The sequence below is a fragment of the Pelophylax lessonae genome, assembly GCF_965119305.1.
Source record: "Pelophylax lessonae genome assembly, chromosome: 1".
In the NCBI taxonomy this organism is placed as follows: domain Eukaryota; kingdom Metazoa; phylum Chordata; class Amphibia; order Anura; family Ranidae; genus Pelophylax; species Pelophylax lessonae.
The window spans coordinates 425,862,418-425,879,199 of NC_138768.1; the positions used below are offsets into that span (position 1 = coordinate 425,862,418).

Sequence of the window (16,782 nt, forward strand, 5' to 3'; positions counted from 1 at the left end):
AAGATCCGAGCCACTGAGGAAGAACAAGAATGAACCCCATGAGACTCACACCACGCAATGCATGTCTTCCACGTACAATAGTAGATCCTCCTAGAAGTAGATTTCCTAGCTTTTAACAGTGTAGGAATCACCGACTCAGATAAAGATCTATCCTTCAGCACCTGGCGCTCAAACAGCCAAGCTGTCAAAGCCAGCGACTGTAAAGCAGGATGAAAGATTGGTCCATGGGACAGCAGATTCTCCCTGAGAGGAAGCTTCCAAGGAACGTCGGCCACCCGCCACACCAGATCGGCGTTCCAAGACCGGGAAGGCCAGTCCGGAGCCACTAAGATGACCGGAATCCCTTCTGCCTCGATCCTGTATAGATGTCTTGGCAGAAGTTTGACAATACTGACCCCACGGTCCGTGGTGTCTGCAAGAGGATCTCTTGACCGAGCCACAAACCTCTGCACCTTTCTGTTGAGCCGAGACGCCAACAGAGCCACCTCGGGGGGTGCCCCAACTTGAGACACAACTGATGAAACACCTCTGGATAAAAGGGACCACTCCCATTGGTCCAATGCCTGCCGACTGAGGTAATCCGCCTGCCAGATTTCCGCCCCAAGAATGTGTACGGTGAAGAGGGCTGGAACAAAACTGTTCTGCCCACCTTAGAATGCCGGCTACCTCCAGAGCTGCCAAGACACTTCTTGTGCCCCCTTGGTGATTGGCATAAGCCACGGCTGTGGCATTGTCTGATTGAATGTGCACTAGACAATCCTGAAAACGATCTGTCCAATGGTCCAGACACAGTCTGATCGCTCTGAGTTACAAGACATTGATCAGTAGTCTGGACTCTTCCAGCATCCAGATCCTCTGAGAAGAATGCTTGCCTAGGATGCCTCCCCTGCCGGTCAGGCTGGCATCCGTGGTAAACGCTGTCCAATGCAAGAGGAGGAAGGATTTTCCCAGCAGAAGCGCTGGAGAATGAAACCACCATATCAGGGACTCCTTCGTTCCCGGACTTAGCTGATTGTCCCATTTGGTCAGAATCCCCCTTTGCAGGGACCTCATATGGAATTGTGCAAACGGAACCGACTCAAAAAAGGTAGGACACCATCAGGCCCAGCACCCACATGCAAGTCTGGAGGGATGACCATCTGTTGGACAGAGGGAGACCAATTTCAGCCTGCAATTTCTGGAGTTTCTCCAAAGCAAAGAGCACTCTACCTAAGGCAAAGTCCAGAGTCAGGCCCAGATAGTCCAGCTTTGTGGACAGAACCAGGGCAGACTTCTGAAAATTCAGCCGAACTCCCGCAGATTTCGTATTGTGATCTTTAGGTTTTCCACCAGAGCAGAAGGAGACTCCGCTCGCAGAGGAGATCATCCAAGTAGCCCAGTACCGGGATCCCCCGTTGGCATAGCAAAGCTAGCACCAGGGCTAACACTTTTGTGAAGACCAGAGGCAAAGGGTAATGCCGCAAACTGATAATGCTCCTCTCCCACAGCAAAGCAGAGGAAGCGCTGGTGACTGGCACATATTGGAATGTAAAAGGTGTAACGCTCCTGCGTTTTTATATAAAGCTGGATTTGCAGCTGCAGAATCTCCACTCAGTAGTCATGTAGAGATGTGTTGAAATACCAGATTCAACTCTCCAGACTCATCACTGTGGGCCTGTCTGCTTCAGCATACAGATATACACACACTCAATAAGATGTTCCTGGAGTGATGGGATGTATATGACAGTATGGAGGTGATGTGCTGAAGGGACAGGTGTGAGCAGTGACAGCAATGATAAGCACTTGATAGTAATGTTCAGGAGAGTAGTAGATGGTAATAGGTAGAATGCAGATAGGTTAGTAATCATGTATGGTAACAGGTGGTAAGGACAGCAGATGACATATACAGGATAGACTAACCCAGTGCAAGGATAGATGGTAGTAGACTCAAGAGCTAGCAATCTATGTAACAGTGCAGATGATAGAATTAGTATGCATAGGTAGTAACAGTCCTTAATGTGCAGAAGTAGATAGTGTAAGTTAGTTATGGAGGAATCCCCTGTGGGGTACTTATCACTAATAAGGTTAGTAAGTAGAGGGGTCCAGTAGTGAGGGAGTGATCCGGTAGCGAGGTACGGGATCAGTAGCGAGGTTCCGGTCTGTTCCAGGTAAAGGAGAATAGCTGGAGGCTCCGGCAGCATAAGACAAGGCTTGTAAGCATACGGTGAGGTAGCCAAGAGTGAAAGCGGTATGCCAAGAGTGATCGGGTAGCGAGATACAAGATCAGATAGTGAAACAAGTTCAGGTAGCTAGATACAAGAGCGAGTGACATCAGGTATGGCTGCTTCACAGATGGTTTGAACGAACAATGTGAGAGAAAGCCGGCGATTGAAATAGCCGCTCAGAGCGGCGCTCAGCGATGATGTCATCCGGCTTAAAGGTATATGCGTTCCACCTAACTAAAAAGGTGGGACGCAATATGAAAAGGAAAATGGGCAATAAGGGTACCAAAGGTACCAGAATCTTACAAAAGGTAAGCATCCTTGTTGTCGATAGAGGTGAGGAAATCCCCCTGATGCAGGGATGCCGTCACCGTGCGAATGGACTCCATTCTGAACTTCTGCACCGACACAAAGCAGTTTAGTGCCTTGAGGTCCAGTATTGGAACGCACTTTGCCTTCCTTCCTGGGAAAAGGTTTGAGTAAAAACCCTGAAAATGTTCCGAAGTTGGAACCGGGACGATCACCCCTTGATGTAACAGGTCTTGTACCGCCCCAAACAGACCCTGTAAGCGGTCCAGGGACAGGCGCAAGTTGAAAGGAAAGAACCTTCCTGGGGGACAAGAGTGAAACTTGATCTTGTAGCCGGAATGAATGACTTTGTGGACCCACTTATATTGCTCCAGGGAAGTCCACGGGTCAGGAAACTAGCGAAGACATCCCCCCCACCCCCGATACGGGAGAGGGCACACCTTCATGCTGAAGGAGCTTTGTCCACGCGTCTTGAGAAGCCCGCTCTCGACTTGCAAGACCAGGTTGATTTGGATCCTCCAGAGGAGGCCCTGAAAGGCTTCAAGCCCTTGTCAGTCAACCCTGAGGGACGAAAAAACTTCTTATGAGCCAAAAAGGAAGGCCAACGTCTACGACAAGGTTCCTTGCCCTTAGTTGCCTGCGGAAGAAAGGTACTCTTCCCCACTCTGAGATCTTGTGATGTGATCCAGGGTAGCTCCAAATAGGCGATCTCCTTGAAAGGGAAGATCCGTCAAGGCCGCAGACCAGCATTTGAGCCAAAAGACACACTGAAGGACCATTGCCAAAACAGAGAGCCAAGCCACTAGGGGAGCCGCATCCAAAGAGGCATCACAGATAAACTGCAGCCCCTTGACCAGCTGGTCCGCCAGCTCAGCAAAGACAGGGGAGAGCTGTTCTCCCTCCAGTTCACTGCGTAAAAGCTTAGCCCACCCTGTCAGAGTTTGTGACACCAGCACAATGGTGAATACTGGCCTCAATACCGAAACAGCCAGAGTGTATATATTGCGGGCCACAGCCTCCACCTTCCTATCATCCGGAACCTTAAAGGCTGGTGACTCTTTAACCGGAACCATGGTTGCCTTGTTCAATCTGTAAACCAGAGGGTCCACCACGGGTGTGACAGTCCACTTCTTAAAGCGGAGTTCCGGGCACAGATGTCATTTTTTAATAAACATACCCCTAGGACAGTCAGGGCTAGCACATTCCACAATGGCTAGCCTCTGATCTGTCCCGGTTCGCACTTACCTTTTAGAAGAAATACTTACTTATAAAAATTTCTTCCACAGCGTTTCCATCTCTCTTGTGGGCAGCTGAAGCCGGCGCGGTCCTCTTCTGTGTCTTCTTCCGCGTCTTCTTGTCCCAGAATGCGCCGCACCGGCCCCTCTCGTCACTTCCGGCGCGACGCCGCATTCCTCCACAGCTTCTGGGCATGCCCAGAAGCTGTTTAGCAGGGGAATGCGGCGTCGCCCGGAAATGACGAGCGGGGCCGGTGCCGTCGCATGGCGCGTGGTTGTAGACCCAACAGGGTGACCCACGTCTTCGGCGCCAAATCAGATTCAGGATCTTATAAAACAGATGAGGCAGGGAAAGCAGGGGCGCTTTTTGCTAGCCCATTGCCCGAAGACCATCTTCACTCAGGACACAAAGGACTCCAGGACCGCCATCAGTGCATCGATGGATGGTTGGGACCCGGGGGGGCACCGCAGTCTCTGGAGATGTGCTCCAAAGACCCCATGAGTAACCAGGGGCACCCCACAAAAAAAAAGATAAAGTGTAAAACTACCACTAACTACTTCAAGGGACAACCCAGAATGCGCTGGCAGCACCACCCAGTCGCCAAGCACAAGCAAAAAGTGATCCTCAGCAGAGAGGGAGAGAACCCCACCAGACTCACCACCCAGCAGAAACAGACATCTGCAGCCACCGGTATAATCTGCACGGCAATCAGCAAGTGAAAGGATCCAGGAGTCAGCACCAGGGGATGAAGAGGTACTCCCACAGCTGAAAGCACCGCCCACTGGGCTCCACTGTCATGGTCCCCGCTATTTTTAATGGAAAACCACCGCAAAATAGCCACCGGACTACACAAACATGGCCGACGTGTAGAGAAACACACAGGCAAAGCAAAATGGCTTCACCACGAGGCTTACAGGGACCCAGGCCTCAAAGACAGACCCAGACAGGACAGGGGGCCCTGGCGGGAGCCCCCACCAGGTACAACCCTCCCCCCCGCACAGTTGATCGTCTGGTCACTGGCGGCGCACCCCCGTGGCCCCCCATCGCCAGCATAGAGCCCTGCCCCCACCCCAGGAGGTGGACCATATCACCAAAACAGCCCCAACATATGTGGAGGGGGGTAGATAGGATGTGGGAAAGATGACAAGGGGGGGGGGGGCTGACAGGAAGGAGGGGAACCCGGGGGTCCAACTGTCCCAAGACCTTCCAAGGGGAGAGAGGGGGACAGCTACTCACCATACCAGGGACCAGGCGGGCACTGCTCCAGACAGAATCCCTCCCCATCGAAATGGGAGGCTGTAGGCCAGGAGGAACGCTGCGCCTCACGAGGCATTAAACTCGCAGGCCAGCCCCTGTCCAATGGGGCTATGTCGCGGTCGACCTACTGCGGAGCTGAGGTCTGCGCCCACTCGCTGGCCAAACTGGGATGACCACTGAATCTAGATTATCCAGCCTGTCGCCCAGTCTGGCAGTTAATTGTAGATCTCACAGGAAAAATCCAGGAGATAAAACATTTCTATCTAAGAATAAAAAATTGCCAGGACCAAAGATCCCAGCAAGGAACTAGGTCCTAACTCCTGACTAGGCAGAAAAAGAAAAACTGAGTGCCTATAGCAGAGAGAGGGAGTATACCCCCTGGGACTGCCCATGGGTGTAGCCAGGCTTTTCTGCCTAGTGTCCTACTCCTGTAGGGGGCAGTATAATCCAACGGTTATGAAGATCTGAAGCTGTGTCCGTCAATGAACGAAAGAGAAAGCCGTTTAGCTGGTTGTTTTTTCTTCTTAATACGGAATGATCTCTTTTTGTCAGCTGTCCTGTCTAGAACAGAGTCTAAATCAGGACCGAAAAATAGCTCTCCCATAAATGAAATACCACAAAGCTTGCTTTTGGATGCCACAAAGAAGAAGGAGAGAGACCCCACAGTAATCAGGGCAAGAAGACCAATCCACCCCTTACCTGGACCTTGCTGGTGCCTGTCCCACTTGCTGCAGTGACAGTTTCCATAGCGGTGTTGCAGTGTCCACATGTGGCTAGGAACGCTGGTTCCGGACTTCCAACAGCACCGCACCGGAACTAGGCACTAGATCTGCTCCCCCCCTCTCCCCCTGCGCTTTTTTGTGGCAGAAGAGACGCAGAGCGCCTGCTCTACGAGCGCTGCCCCTCGCCGGATACCTCACTTCCAGCCGGGCGAGTCACCAAAAAAAAAAAATGATTTTTGTACTTACCATAAAATCCTTTTCTCTGAAGGTTATCGACAGACGCAGCTCCATATCTTCTTTAGACTTTTGGGTTATGCTCCTCCAATCAGGAATAGGACACTAGGCATGAAAAAGCTTTGCCACGCCTATGGAGGCTATCCCTGCAGGTATAACACCACACTGTGCTACAGCAGCCAGTTTTGTTGCAAGCAGTGTTTAGAAGACAAAAAAAAAACAAAAACATTCATTTAGAAAGAGGGACGGGTGCTGCGTGTGCCGATGAACTTTTAGTCTAAGGCTTTTACGGTAAGTACAAAAATCCCGTTTTCTCTATCATTGATCGACAGACACAGCTCCATATCTTCTTTAGACCATTGGGATGTCCAAAGCAGTATTTTAATGAGGGGTGGGAAGACAAAAAACGCAAAGAACGTAACTCCCCAAAGGCTAAACGCAGCCAACCAGGTAAAATGGAGCTCAACAAGGAACAACTAGAGCTCACCTAGAAAAAAACATACACCCTCAAAGAGAACAAAAAAGATTCTCTTTTAACAGCCCGCAAAACCTTGCGGCCAAAAGAGGCATCCAAAGATGCAAACACATCAACTTTGTAGAATTTTGTGAACGTATGCACAGATGACCAAGTTGCCGCCTTGCACACTTGCATCCCATGATGCCTGATGGCGAGAAGCCCAAGAGGCACTCAGCACTCTAGTAGAATGCGCCTTCACAGGGAAAGGAGGAACCTGACCCTTCAGCTAATAAGCCTGAAAAACCTTCTGCCTGATCCATCTGGATATGGTCACTGCAGACACAGCCAATCAAAATAGAGAATCTGATTTTCTGAAAGACTCAGTGGTCGCCAGGTAAACCCAGATTGCCCGAACCACATCCAAAGAATGCAAGGCAATTTCCTTGGGATGCTTAGGCTTGGGATAGAGTGAAGGCAGCACAAAGTTATTCAAATGAAAATCAGAAACCATCTTAGGGAGAAAAGACTGATTTGGTCAGAGTATCACTTTATCTCTGTGGACCACCAAATAAGGTGAGCGCCATGACAACGTTGCCAATTCAGATACTCTGCGGGCAGAAGGGATAGCAACCAAAAATGGCAACCTTCTGAGACAATGAACACAGAAAAATCTCCCGAATGTTCTCAAAAGGAGGTTTTTGAAGAACAGATAATACCAGATTCAGATCCCACGGAGGTAGCGGGGACCATCTCGGAGGAGGAATATGGCGCACTCCCTGAATGAAAGTAAGAATCAAGGCATGCGTAGCTAACAGGCATTGAAAATATATAGCCAAAGTAACAATTATGAGTATAAATGTCCAATCTGAAACCACATGGAAATTAATAAAAAAAGTCCATCAGTAGAAAACAAATCCCATGGTGTATCTCCCTAACCGCACTTCCGGAATAAACAGGAAGCAGCGGTGCTTCCTGTTTATTCCGGAAGTGCGGTTAGGGAGATACACCATGGAATTGAGTCTTGGAGTGCATGTCCGGCGTTATTTGCGTTCCACCGTCGTCACTTCCGGTTTGTCCCGGAAGTGACGTTACGCTATTGGCGGTCCACCGTGGCGAGGCTTGGTGCGCACGCCGGCGCCATTACATTCTGATGCGGCTCACGCCGGTCATTTCCTATAGGCGGAATAATATCATCCATAAGACTATATATTAGTGGGCAACTCTGAGGCTGACATTATCTTTTGAGAAAGGCATCTATGCTGAAACGCGTTAAGAGGACTACAGTCAGCCCTGCTACATATCCCTGACATGCAATTTACCTGTGGATGTTTGTAAATGTATCGGCTTTATCTTTTAATAAATTGATAATAGCAGAATTACACTAGGTTTGTCCCTCCTCTGGTTTTTATACATATCCATGTTGAAGCTGGGATCTGGTGCATCCATAATCGTTGCTGATCTATATGGATTCCATCGAGGTCGGTTTATCCAGCTGGGACATCCATCTATTATTCCAACAAGCTTTTATGACCCATGTGCTATAAGGTATCTGGGTCCACTTTATCTGGTGAGCGCAATCCACTTATCTTTACTGGTGTTGGGATTTGCTGCACATTGAGATCACGTTTTCATATGTTGGATTCATTTCATCACATTACTCACTTGGGATTTGTTTTCTACTGATGGACTTTATTAATTTCCATGTGGTTTCAGATTGGACATTTAGTGCCGGTTCACACTATAGCGTGTGCGGCGATCGCATGTAATATCGGAGCGCACTGCTCCTTCATTACATGCGATCGAATGTGCAGTGCGAGTTCAGCCATACACTTTGTATGGCTAAATTCGCACTGCACCCGCACAAAAGTCGCACATGACCCTTTTTTTCAGCCGCATCAGGATCAGATCACACAGTGGTTTACACTTGTGCGATCCGATCCTGTGCGAACTGTCAGATCGCACTGTGATATGTGATCAAACTGGGGGTGTCGTTAACATTTAATTGACACCCCCTGCGTATCGCATATGGCAGTGTGAACTGCCAGATGTGCGTTTGCGATGCGGGAACAGGCTGCGAATTCGCAGCCTTCCCGCATCGCACAAGTGTGACCCGGCACTTATACTCATAATTGTGTCATTTGTTTAATCACATTCATTGATATTAGCGCTGCACATTTTTCTGGTTTTTATGGTTATTTGTCACTTCTTTGTCTAGCCATTGGTGCTAGCTGCTTTTTTCATTACAACTGTTAGGCTATAAATAGGAAGGTAAAATTACTGCGCTAAGTAGACACTTGGCCTTTGATGGTGTCCAAAGCCAACCGCTGTTCAACCCCTTTTTGCAGAAAGGCCTAACTACTGAAAACAAGCGAGGGTGCACCTTCAGCGATTCACACCATGAAATGTACGATTTCTACGTACGATGATATATCTTCCTGGAAGTCAAGTTCCTAGCTTTCAATAGCGTAGGAACCACAGAGTCAGAAAGACCTCTATTCTTCAACACCTGGCTTTCAACAGCCATGCCGTTAAAGTCAGCGACTGTAAAGTAGGATGGAAGATCGGACCTTGAGACAACAGATCTCCCCTGAGAGGAAGTGTCCAAGGAGCATCGGCGACCAACCTTACTAGGTCTGCGTACCAAGAGTGACGAGGCCAGTCTGGAGCCACCAGAATGAACTGAATCCACCTCTATCCTGCGTAGAAGCTTCAGCAGGAGTTTCAATGGAGGAAAGGTATAAAATCAGCCGATACTGACCCCAAGGAGCCACCAACGCATCTGTGGCGTCAGCCAGAGGATCACGAGACCTGGCTACGAACCTCTGCACCTTCTTGTTAAGACGAGAAGCAAACAGATCGACCTCAGGCATCCCCCACCACACACACAGGAGATGAAACACCTTGGGGTGTAGGGACCACTTCCCTTGATACAACACCTGATGACTCAGGTAATCTGCTTGACAGTTTTCCACACCTGGGATGTGTACAGCAGAGAGGGCTGGAACAAACTTTTCTGCTCAAGCTATAATCTCGGCCACTAAGACACTCTTGGTGCCCCCCTGGTGATTGATGCAAGCCACAGCCGTGGCATTGTCAGATTGAATCCGAACCAGACAATCTTACAGACGAGTCCTCCAGTGGCTCAGACAAAGCTTTATTGCTCTGAGGTCCAAAACATTTATCAGCAGTTTGGACTCTTCTACTGTCCAGGTTCCCTGGGCACAGAGCTTCCCCAGCACCCCGCCCCAGCCTGACAGGCTGGCGTCCGTGGTTACCACCGTCCAAAAAGGGAGGAAGGACTTGCCCTGGCATAGTGCTGGAGAATGAACCCACCATAATAGAGCAGATCTTGTGTTGCGGCTCAACTGAATCAAAGTGTCCAAGAACTTTGGATCCTTGTTCCATTTCACAAGAATCTTCAAAGGTCTGGTATGGAACTGAGCAAACGGAACCACCTAGAAGGTTGATACCATTAGACTCAAGGCCCGCATGCAAGTTCGCAGATAGGACAGATTGTTTTCCAACAACAACCGGATTACCCCCTGCAACTTTTGCAGCTTGTCCAGGGGGAAGAAAGACCCTTGCCAAAGCGGAGTCCAGAGTCAGGCCCAGATAATCCAGTCTCAAGGTATAAGGGTGGACTTCTTGAAATGAATGTTCCACCCAAACTCCTGCAGGGAGCTGAAAGTGATTGTCAGGGCGATGATCAGGGCTGAATGAGAGTCTGCTCTCAATAGGAGATCATCCAGATACCCCAGTACCGCAATCCTCTGTTGGCACGACAAAGCCAACAACGGGGCCAATACTTTGGTAAACACCCTGGGAGCGGAGGCGAGACCAAAGGGTAACGCCACAATTTGATAATGCTCTTCTGCTACGGCAAAACGAAGGAACCGCCGGTTACCAACATAGATAGGGATGTATAGATATGCATCTTTGATATCTATGGAGGCCAAAATGTCTTCCTGGTGTAGTGACGCCACTACCATTCAAATGGATTCCATGCAAAACCTCTGTACCTGCACAAAGCGATTCAGAGCCTTGAGGTCCAGAATTGGACACACTTTGCCTTCTTTTCTAGGCACACTAAACAGGTTTGAATAAAACCCCTGAAAGCGTTCCTGAGAGGGAACTGACATAACCAATCTTTGCGACATCTTGTACCACCTCTCGTAGATTCCTTAATCGGTCTGGAGATAGGCGCAGATTGGATGGGAAGAATCTGTCCTACGGATGAGACCGGACCGGAATTCAATCTTGTACCCTGATCGAATCAGTTCATGAACCCATTTGTCCTGAATCAAGGAAGCCCAAGGTCCCGGAAAGAAGCAAAGAGGTCCCCCCACCCAGAAGTGGGTGAGGGTGCCCCTAATGCAGACCAGTATTTGTCTGCAGATCCGGAAGGACAGGTCTTTGATTTACCTGACCATGGCTTCTTGGAACTCCCAGAAGACCTGAATGGCTTTCCTTTTCCTTGCGACCCAGAGGTACGAAAAAGCCGCTTATGAGCAGTGAAGGAAGGCCCCTGTCTTTGAAGTGGCACCTTGCCCTTAGAGGGCTAAGGAAGAAGAGTACCCCCCCCCCCAATAAGGCCTTTCATCAACTCGTCCAGAGATAGTCACAATCCCCACAGCTGACACTCTGACCACTAGAGGAGCCGCATCACACATGAACACCAGGGCTTGAGCTATCTGGTCCAATAGTTCCAGAACCGCTGGAGGGAGCTGCTCAGCTTCCAAGTTACCCTTTAGTAACTTCACCTATTCAGTCACCGTCTGTGACACCATAACATTCACAAATATTGGTTTCAATATGGACCCCGCTAGCACGTGTAGGTGGCGGGACAGAGACGCCACCCGTCTATCCACAGGGTCCGCGAAGGTCGGGGATTCTTCCGCCGGAACCACAGTAGACTTATGCAGCCTGGAAACCGGGTGATCCACCTTTGGTGGCACGGTCCACCTAGTGGAAACAGCATCTGCAAAATTATAACAGCGTTTAAGGCGCTTAGGCACCACTAGCATGTGCTTGATGCGCCACCATTGTTCATTGACAATATTGTCAAAAGCTCCGAACACCTTGCCCGATTTTCGGGAACCAAAAGACATCTGCAAACCCGTTGCTGTAGATTCATCAGCCAATTTTAAAGTTTCCCGCACTGAAACTATAAGTTCTTCCACCAATGAGCGTTCCCGCACCAACCCCTCAGGATGGGGTGTGTCTGCGGCGGCCATATCTGCCTCAGAATCTGAGGAAATTATCGAGGGAGGCGAAGGAAGCGGGCGTTTACGGCTAGCAACACTTTTACATACAAAATCTACCTTTGACACCAGGATTTCCAAGACTGCTGTAATCGCAGACAAGGGGTGCGATCCAGAGGTTTCCGCAGCCACTCCTAGGGGGTCTGCAGGTGAAATAGTACCCTGGGACTCCCATTTTAAACCGATATGAAAAGAATGCAGTGTCACTTTAAAAGTCGCTAAATCACGATCCCACCGCTAACTGAGTGGTATACCTAGTCCCAATCCAAAACAATCTGATAGCAGAGTGGGTGAGAAAACATACAGGGGACCACTCAGGAGACTGCCAGCACGTTTTTGGAAAACAGAAGGTAAAATGTTCTTCTACAGGAAATCACAACACAGCCTTTCACAGCTAGATTTGTGTGCTACATGCCGTTTGCCTGTACAGCGATTCATTCTTTCAAAAGAAAGCATGAATCTACAGCAAAATGGCGGCCCCCACGGCGCACCATGCGGTCTCCAAGCCCCCCAGAGGGGGTCCCAGACAAGTGGCATCAGAGGGCCCCTAGGAAGGGACCTCAACAGGACAAGGCCACCCCGCAGAAAAACACTGCCGCGGCCGCAATATTTCCACCCACCGAAGGTAGGACCTGCTGTGGGTAGGCTAAGATACTTAGGAGGGAGTAGGGCTAACATCCCAGAGGCCAGGGGAACCGAGGCTCTGACTATTCCAGGGAGGGGCCCACGTCCACCCTGAGAATGCCAGAGAATTGGGGGGGGGGCAGTATTGCTCACCATACCACGGTACCAGGTAGGGGCCACTCTGTACAGTCCACCTCCCACCCGGGGTAGGGGTGCTGCCAGCCAGGGGGTACGCTGCGACTTAAGGCCTTCCATGTCAATCGCATCCTGGCGAGACTTGTCCACTCGCAGGCTCGTCCCCATCAATCAGGGCTCTGTCGTGGCGAGGTCTAGTTCTGGACTATAACCTGCTCATGCTCGGATCTAGAATATCCAGTCCGAAACCACAGCCGGCTGTTGCTTGTAGTTCTCCAGGAACTCTAACTAGTGAAAAAAGAAAGAAAGAATTTCCCTTTAATAGCTAAGGCCAAAGTCCCAGCAGGGAACTAGGTCCTATTCCTAAACTAGGCAGAAACAAACTGGCTACTGTAGCAGAGTGTGGGGGGGGGGGGGTTGTGCCTGTAGGGACAGCCCCCATAGGCATGGTAAAGCTTTTTCCTACCTAGTTTCCTATTCCTGATTGGAGGAGCATAACCCAAAGGTCTAAAGAAGATATGGAGCTGTGCCTGTCAACGAACAAGAGAGAAATGGTGGCAGCACCTGCGCAACTAGACCGACGGGCGGGACCAGGAAAGAAGAAATGTCCACTGCCAGTCTCTACCGCCGCCTAGGAGCGGCATCTATGAGCAGTACAGGTTCTCCCCGAGCACCGAAGCGGGAGAGGGAGCCCATCCAACAAACAGTTTGTGTGGTATGGGAGGAACTTAAGAAAAACAGGTATGGTGGAGCAGGAAGCCTGGTCTCTCAGGACAGCACCTAAGAGCTCCCGACTTCCCCACTAGGTGTCCCTCAGCCAGAGGAAACACAAAAACTGATGAGCTGTGGGGAGAAGCCTCCTTTTAAAGTTTGATGGAAGTGGTGTTTCCTATTGGCAAGTGGGAGGCGCCATCTCTCAGGTGCTGTCCTGAAAGACGTTAAGGGAAAAAAAAAAAAAAAAGTGTTAATGACTAAAGATCCAGTGTCCTGTACAACTAAAATGTAACTATTTAAATGTCCATAGCCCTGAAATAGTTCTACTTTGGCCCCTCGGCATCCAATCTTGGAGTTTGTGTGACCAGAAGGTACAGGCGCAGCATAGATTCCACTGCCTGCAGACCGTCAAAGTCTTTGGGAGGCTGATATACACTGCTGCTGGACGGGAATGAATGATGTACAGCATGGTACTGGAATTTGGGGCCTTATGTATGCCCCGTATTACCGAAATGATTTCTGATGTGCATATGCAAGACCTCTATGTTAGGCCACCTAAAAAAGGGGAGGGGTTAGAGCTGGAATTTTTAGCACTATTGGGTAAAGTGGCAAAACTAGGATCAGTCATCATATTGGGGGACTTCAATTATCCCGACATTGACTGGGTAGAGGGGACTACACACTCCCAAAAGGCCCGTCTATTCACGGAAACCTTACAGGATAATTACATGTCACAGTTGGTGGACTCTCCGACTAGGGAAAACGCAGTCCTGGATCTATTGATCATTAATGACCCAGACCTAATCTTGGAGGTAGGAGTCCAGGACTACCTGGGCTCTAGCAATCACAGGATGATCACATTTAGTGTAAATAACAATATAACAAGGCAAGTGGGGAACATAAGAACCCTAAACTTCAGAAGGGCAAACTTTCCAAAATTGTACTCATTGATGGAAAGGGTAAACTGGGACCAAACCCTGGGATCACTGACCACAGAGGAAAATGGGAATGCTTTAGGAACATATTAAGCAAATGCATCTTGCAGTGCATTCCTATGGGAAATAAATTTAGAAGAGACAAAGCCAAACCTGGCTGCCTAAACCGTAGCGTTAAAAAAACTTATTAGGGGAAAAACATTGGCCTTCAGGAAATATAAATCAGAGGGCACAGTATCGGCTTTCGACCAATACAAGGAGGCAAAAAAGAAAAGTAAACACAAAATCAAGATGGCTAAAATAAACTTTGAGAGACAAATAGCGGAGGATAGTAAAAAAAAAAAAAACCCAAAGAAATTCTTTAAATATTATCAACAGCAAAAAAACTAGGGCAGAGCATATTGCACACATAATTAACGATGATGGGAGGATGGTTACAGAGGACATTGAAAAGGCAACCGTGCTGAATGCTTTTTTCTCGTCAGTCTTTACACAGGAAAAGGAGGGGTACACTGACCACGACTGTATGGTTAGTAGTAATACACAGGACTTGCCACTATGGCTGACAGTGGGTGAAATCAGGGAAAGGCTGGATAAACTTAACACAAACAAATCACCAGGCCCGGATGGCGTACATCCGAGAGTACTCAAGGAACTCAGAAAGGTTATATCTAGACCACTGTTCCTGATCTTTGCTGACAGTATTAGGACAGGAGATGTACCAGGGGAGTGGAGGAAAGCTAACGTGATTCCGATATTCAAAAAGGGTCAGAGGCATATACCGGGAAATTATAGGCCTGTCAGTTTGACATCAATAGTATGTAAACTTCTGGAGGGGATAAGGGACTATATCGTAGAGTTTGCTAAAGACAACAGCATCATCAGCAGTAACCAGCACAGGTTTACAAATGGGCGTTCTTGTCAAACCAATCTCTTAGCATTCTATGAGGAGGTGAGCTGTGAGCTAGATAGGGGCAGACCAGTGGATGTGGTGTACTTAGATTTCGCTAAGGCGTTTGATACAGTTCCCCATAAGCGCTTAATTTATAAAATAAGGTCTGCAGGTATCGACAGCAGGGTCTGCTCTTGGATACGGAACTGGCTAAAAGGGCGTGTCCAAAGGGTGGTAATAAACAGCGCATACTCAGACTGGTCTGAGGTAGTAAGCGGGGTCCCCCAAGGCTCAGTCCTGGGACCAACCTTGTTCAATTTATTCATAAACAGCATTGAGGACGGGATCAGTAGTTCGATATCAGTTTTTGCAGAGGACACAAAATTGAGCAGGGCAATAACTGCACAGCATGAAGCAGATATCCTACAGAATGACCTGGAAAAAATAACGGAGTGGGCAACAACTTGGCAAATGAGGTTTAATGTGGAGAAGTGTAAGGTTTTGCACTTGGGGACTAGAAACATAAAAGAACAATACACTTTAGGGGGGGAACCCTTGGGGGAATCAAAAATGGAGAAAGATCTGGGAGTCTTGGTTGATGATAGACTAGGCAATAGCATGCAATGTCAAGCGGCAGCTGCCAAAGCCAGCAGAATATTAGCATGCATAAAGAAAGGTATGTATTCCAGAGATAAGACTATAATCCTTCCACTTTATAAAACTCTGGTCCGACCGCATCTGGAGTATTCTGTCCAGTTCTGGTCGCCAGTCCTCAGGAGGGATGTGTTGGAGCTGGAGAGAGTCCAGAGAAGGGCAACTAAACGAATTAGGGGATTGGAGGACCTTAATTATGAAGAGCGTCTGCAATCGCTTGATTTATTCTCCCTGGAGAAGAGACGCCTGAGGGGGGACATGATAGCAATTTTTAAATATCTCAATGGGGATCTCAGCTTAGAAAAAAAGCTGTTCAGTCGAAGGGATTGCATGAGGACTCGAGGGCATACAATGCGATTAGAGGAGAAGCGTTTTAACCTCAGGCAACGTGGGGGGTTCTTTACTGTTAGGGCTTAAAGATTGTGGAATTCTCTACCACAAGAGGTGGTTTCTGCGGGTAGTATGGTGGCTTTCAAAAGACTCTTAGACATACATCTCAAAGATCAGAACATTCAGGGCTATGTGAGATGATTACAGCCACACACACCTACACAGGTTGAACTGGATGGACTATTGTCTTTATTCAACCACAAGCTACTCTGGAACCACATGAATAATTCTGTGTGCTCAAAAAATGTGCTGGCTCTATATAAAATAATTGGTATGTTTGCAATCTGCTGGCATCAAACCTGCTATAGTTCAGTATGTTGATACAATAAAATGCATGCTTATCATTCAGTTACTACAGTACTGTATTATAAAAAAAGGTGGGCCCTCCCAGAAAAGAGATATTTCAGAGGCTCAAGACTAGAGCGGCTTTACCTGTGCATCGTCCACATCCACCTTAATGAACACAGCCTCTGGGTGTTTTTTACTCAAGTCCTAAAAAACAGACAGTTGAGACAAAGAAAAGAATGTTTTTCGTTAGTTTGATTCTTTTAGTATGTATATAATGTGGTGCAAGCTAGGTTCACATTTGTGCGGCTTTGCTGACCACATTTTGCGCAGGCATGGCAGCTTATTCATTTAAATGGACTGTGGTGCCTCCTTAAAAGCAGGGAAAAGGTCCCTGCAGCATTTCAGAAATCGCAGCTTACACGGGAACCATAAGTGTAGTCCGGTTCCAAGTGTGGGTGTGATTTCCATTGCGT

At 48.5% G+C, this 16,782-nt stretch overlaps 1 protein-coding gene across 2 annotated transcripts in view; it reads right to left on the reverse strand.

The window, feature by feature from the left end:
* The window catches only part of LOC309544652 (thioredoxin-like), a 69,445-nt gene that overhangs the window by 11,328 nt on the left and 41,335 nt on the right, over nucleotides 1-16,782 (reverse strand). Inside the window, exon 3 of one of the 2 annotated variants that reach the window (XM_082243561.1) lies at nucleotides 16,454-16,513. The exons of the other annotated variant lie outside the window; for it this stretch is intronic. Coding sequence (XP_082099687.1) covers nucleotides 16,454-16,513 — 60 coding nt within the window. The remainder of the gene's footprint in view (nucleotides 1-16,453; nucleotides 16,514-16,782) is intronic. 2 annotated transcript variants of the gene reach the window in all.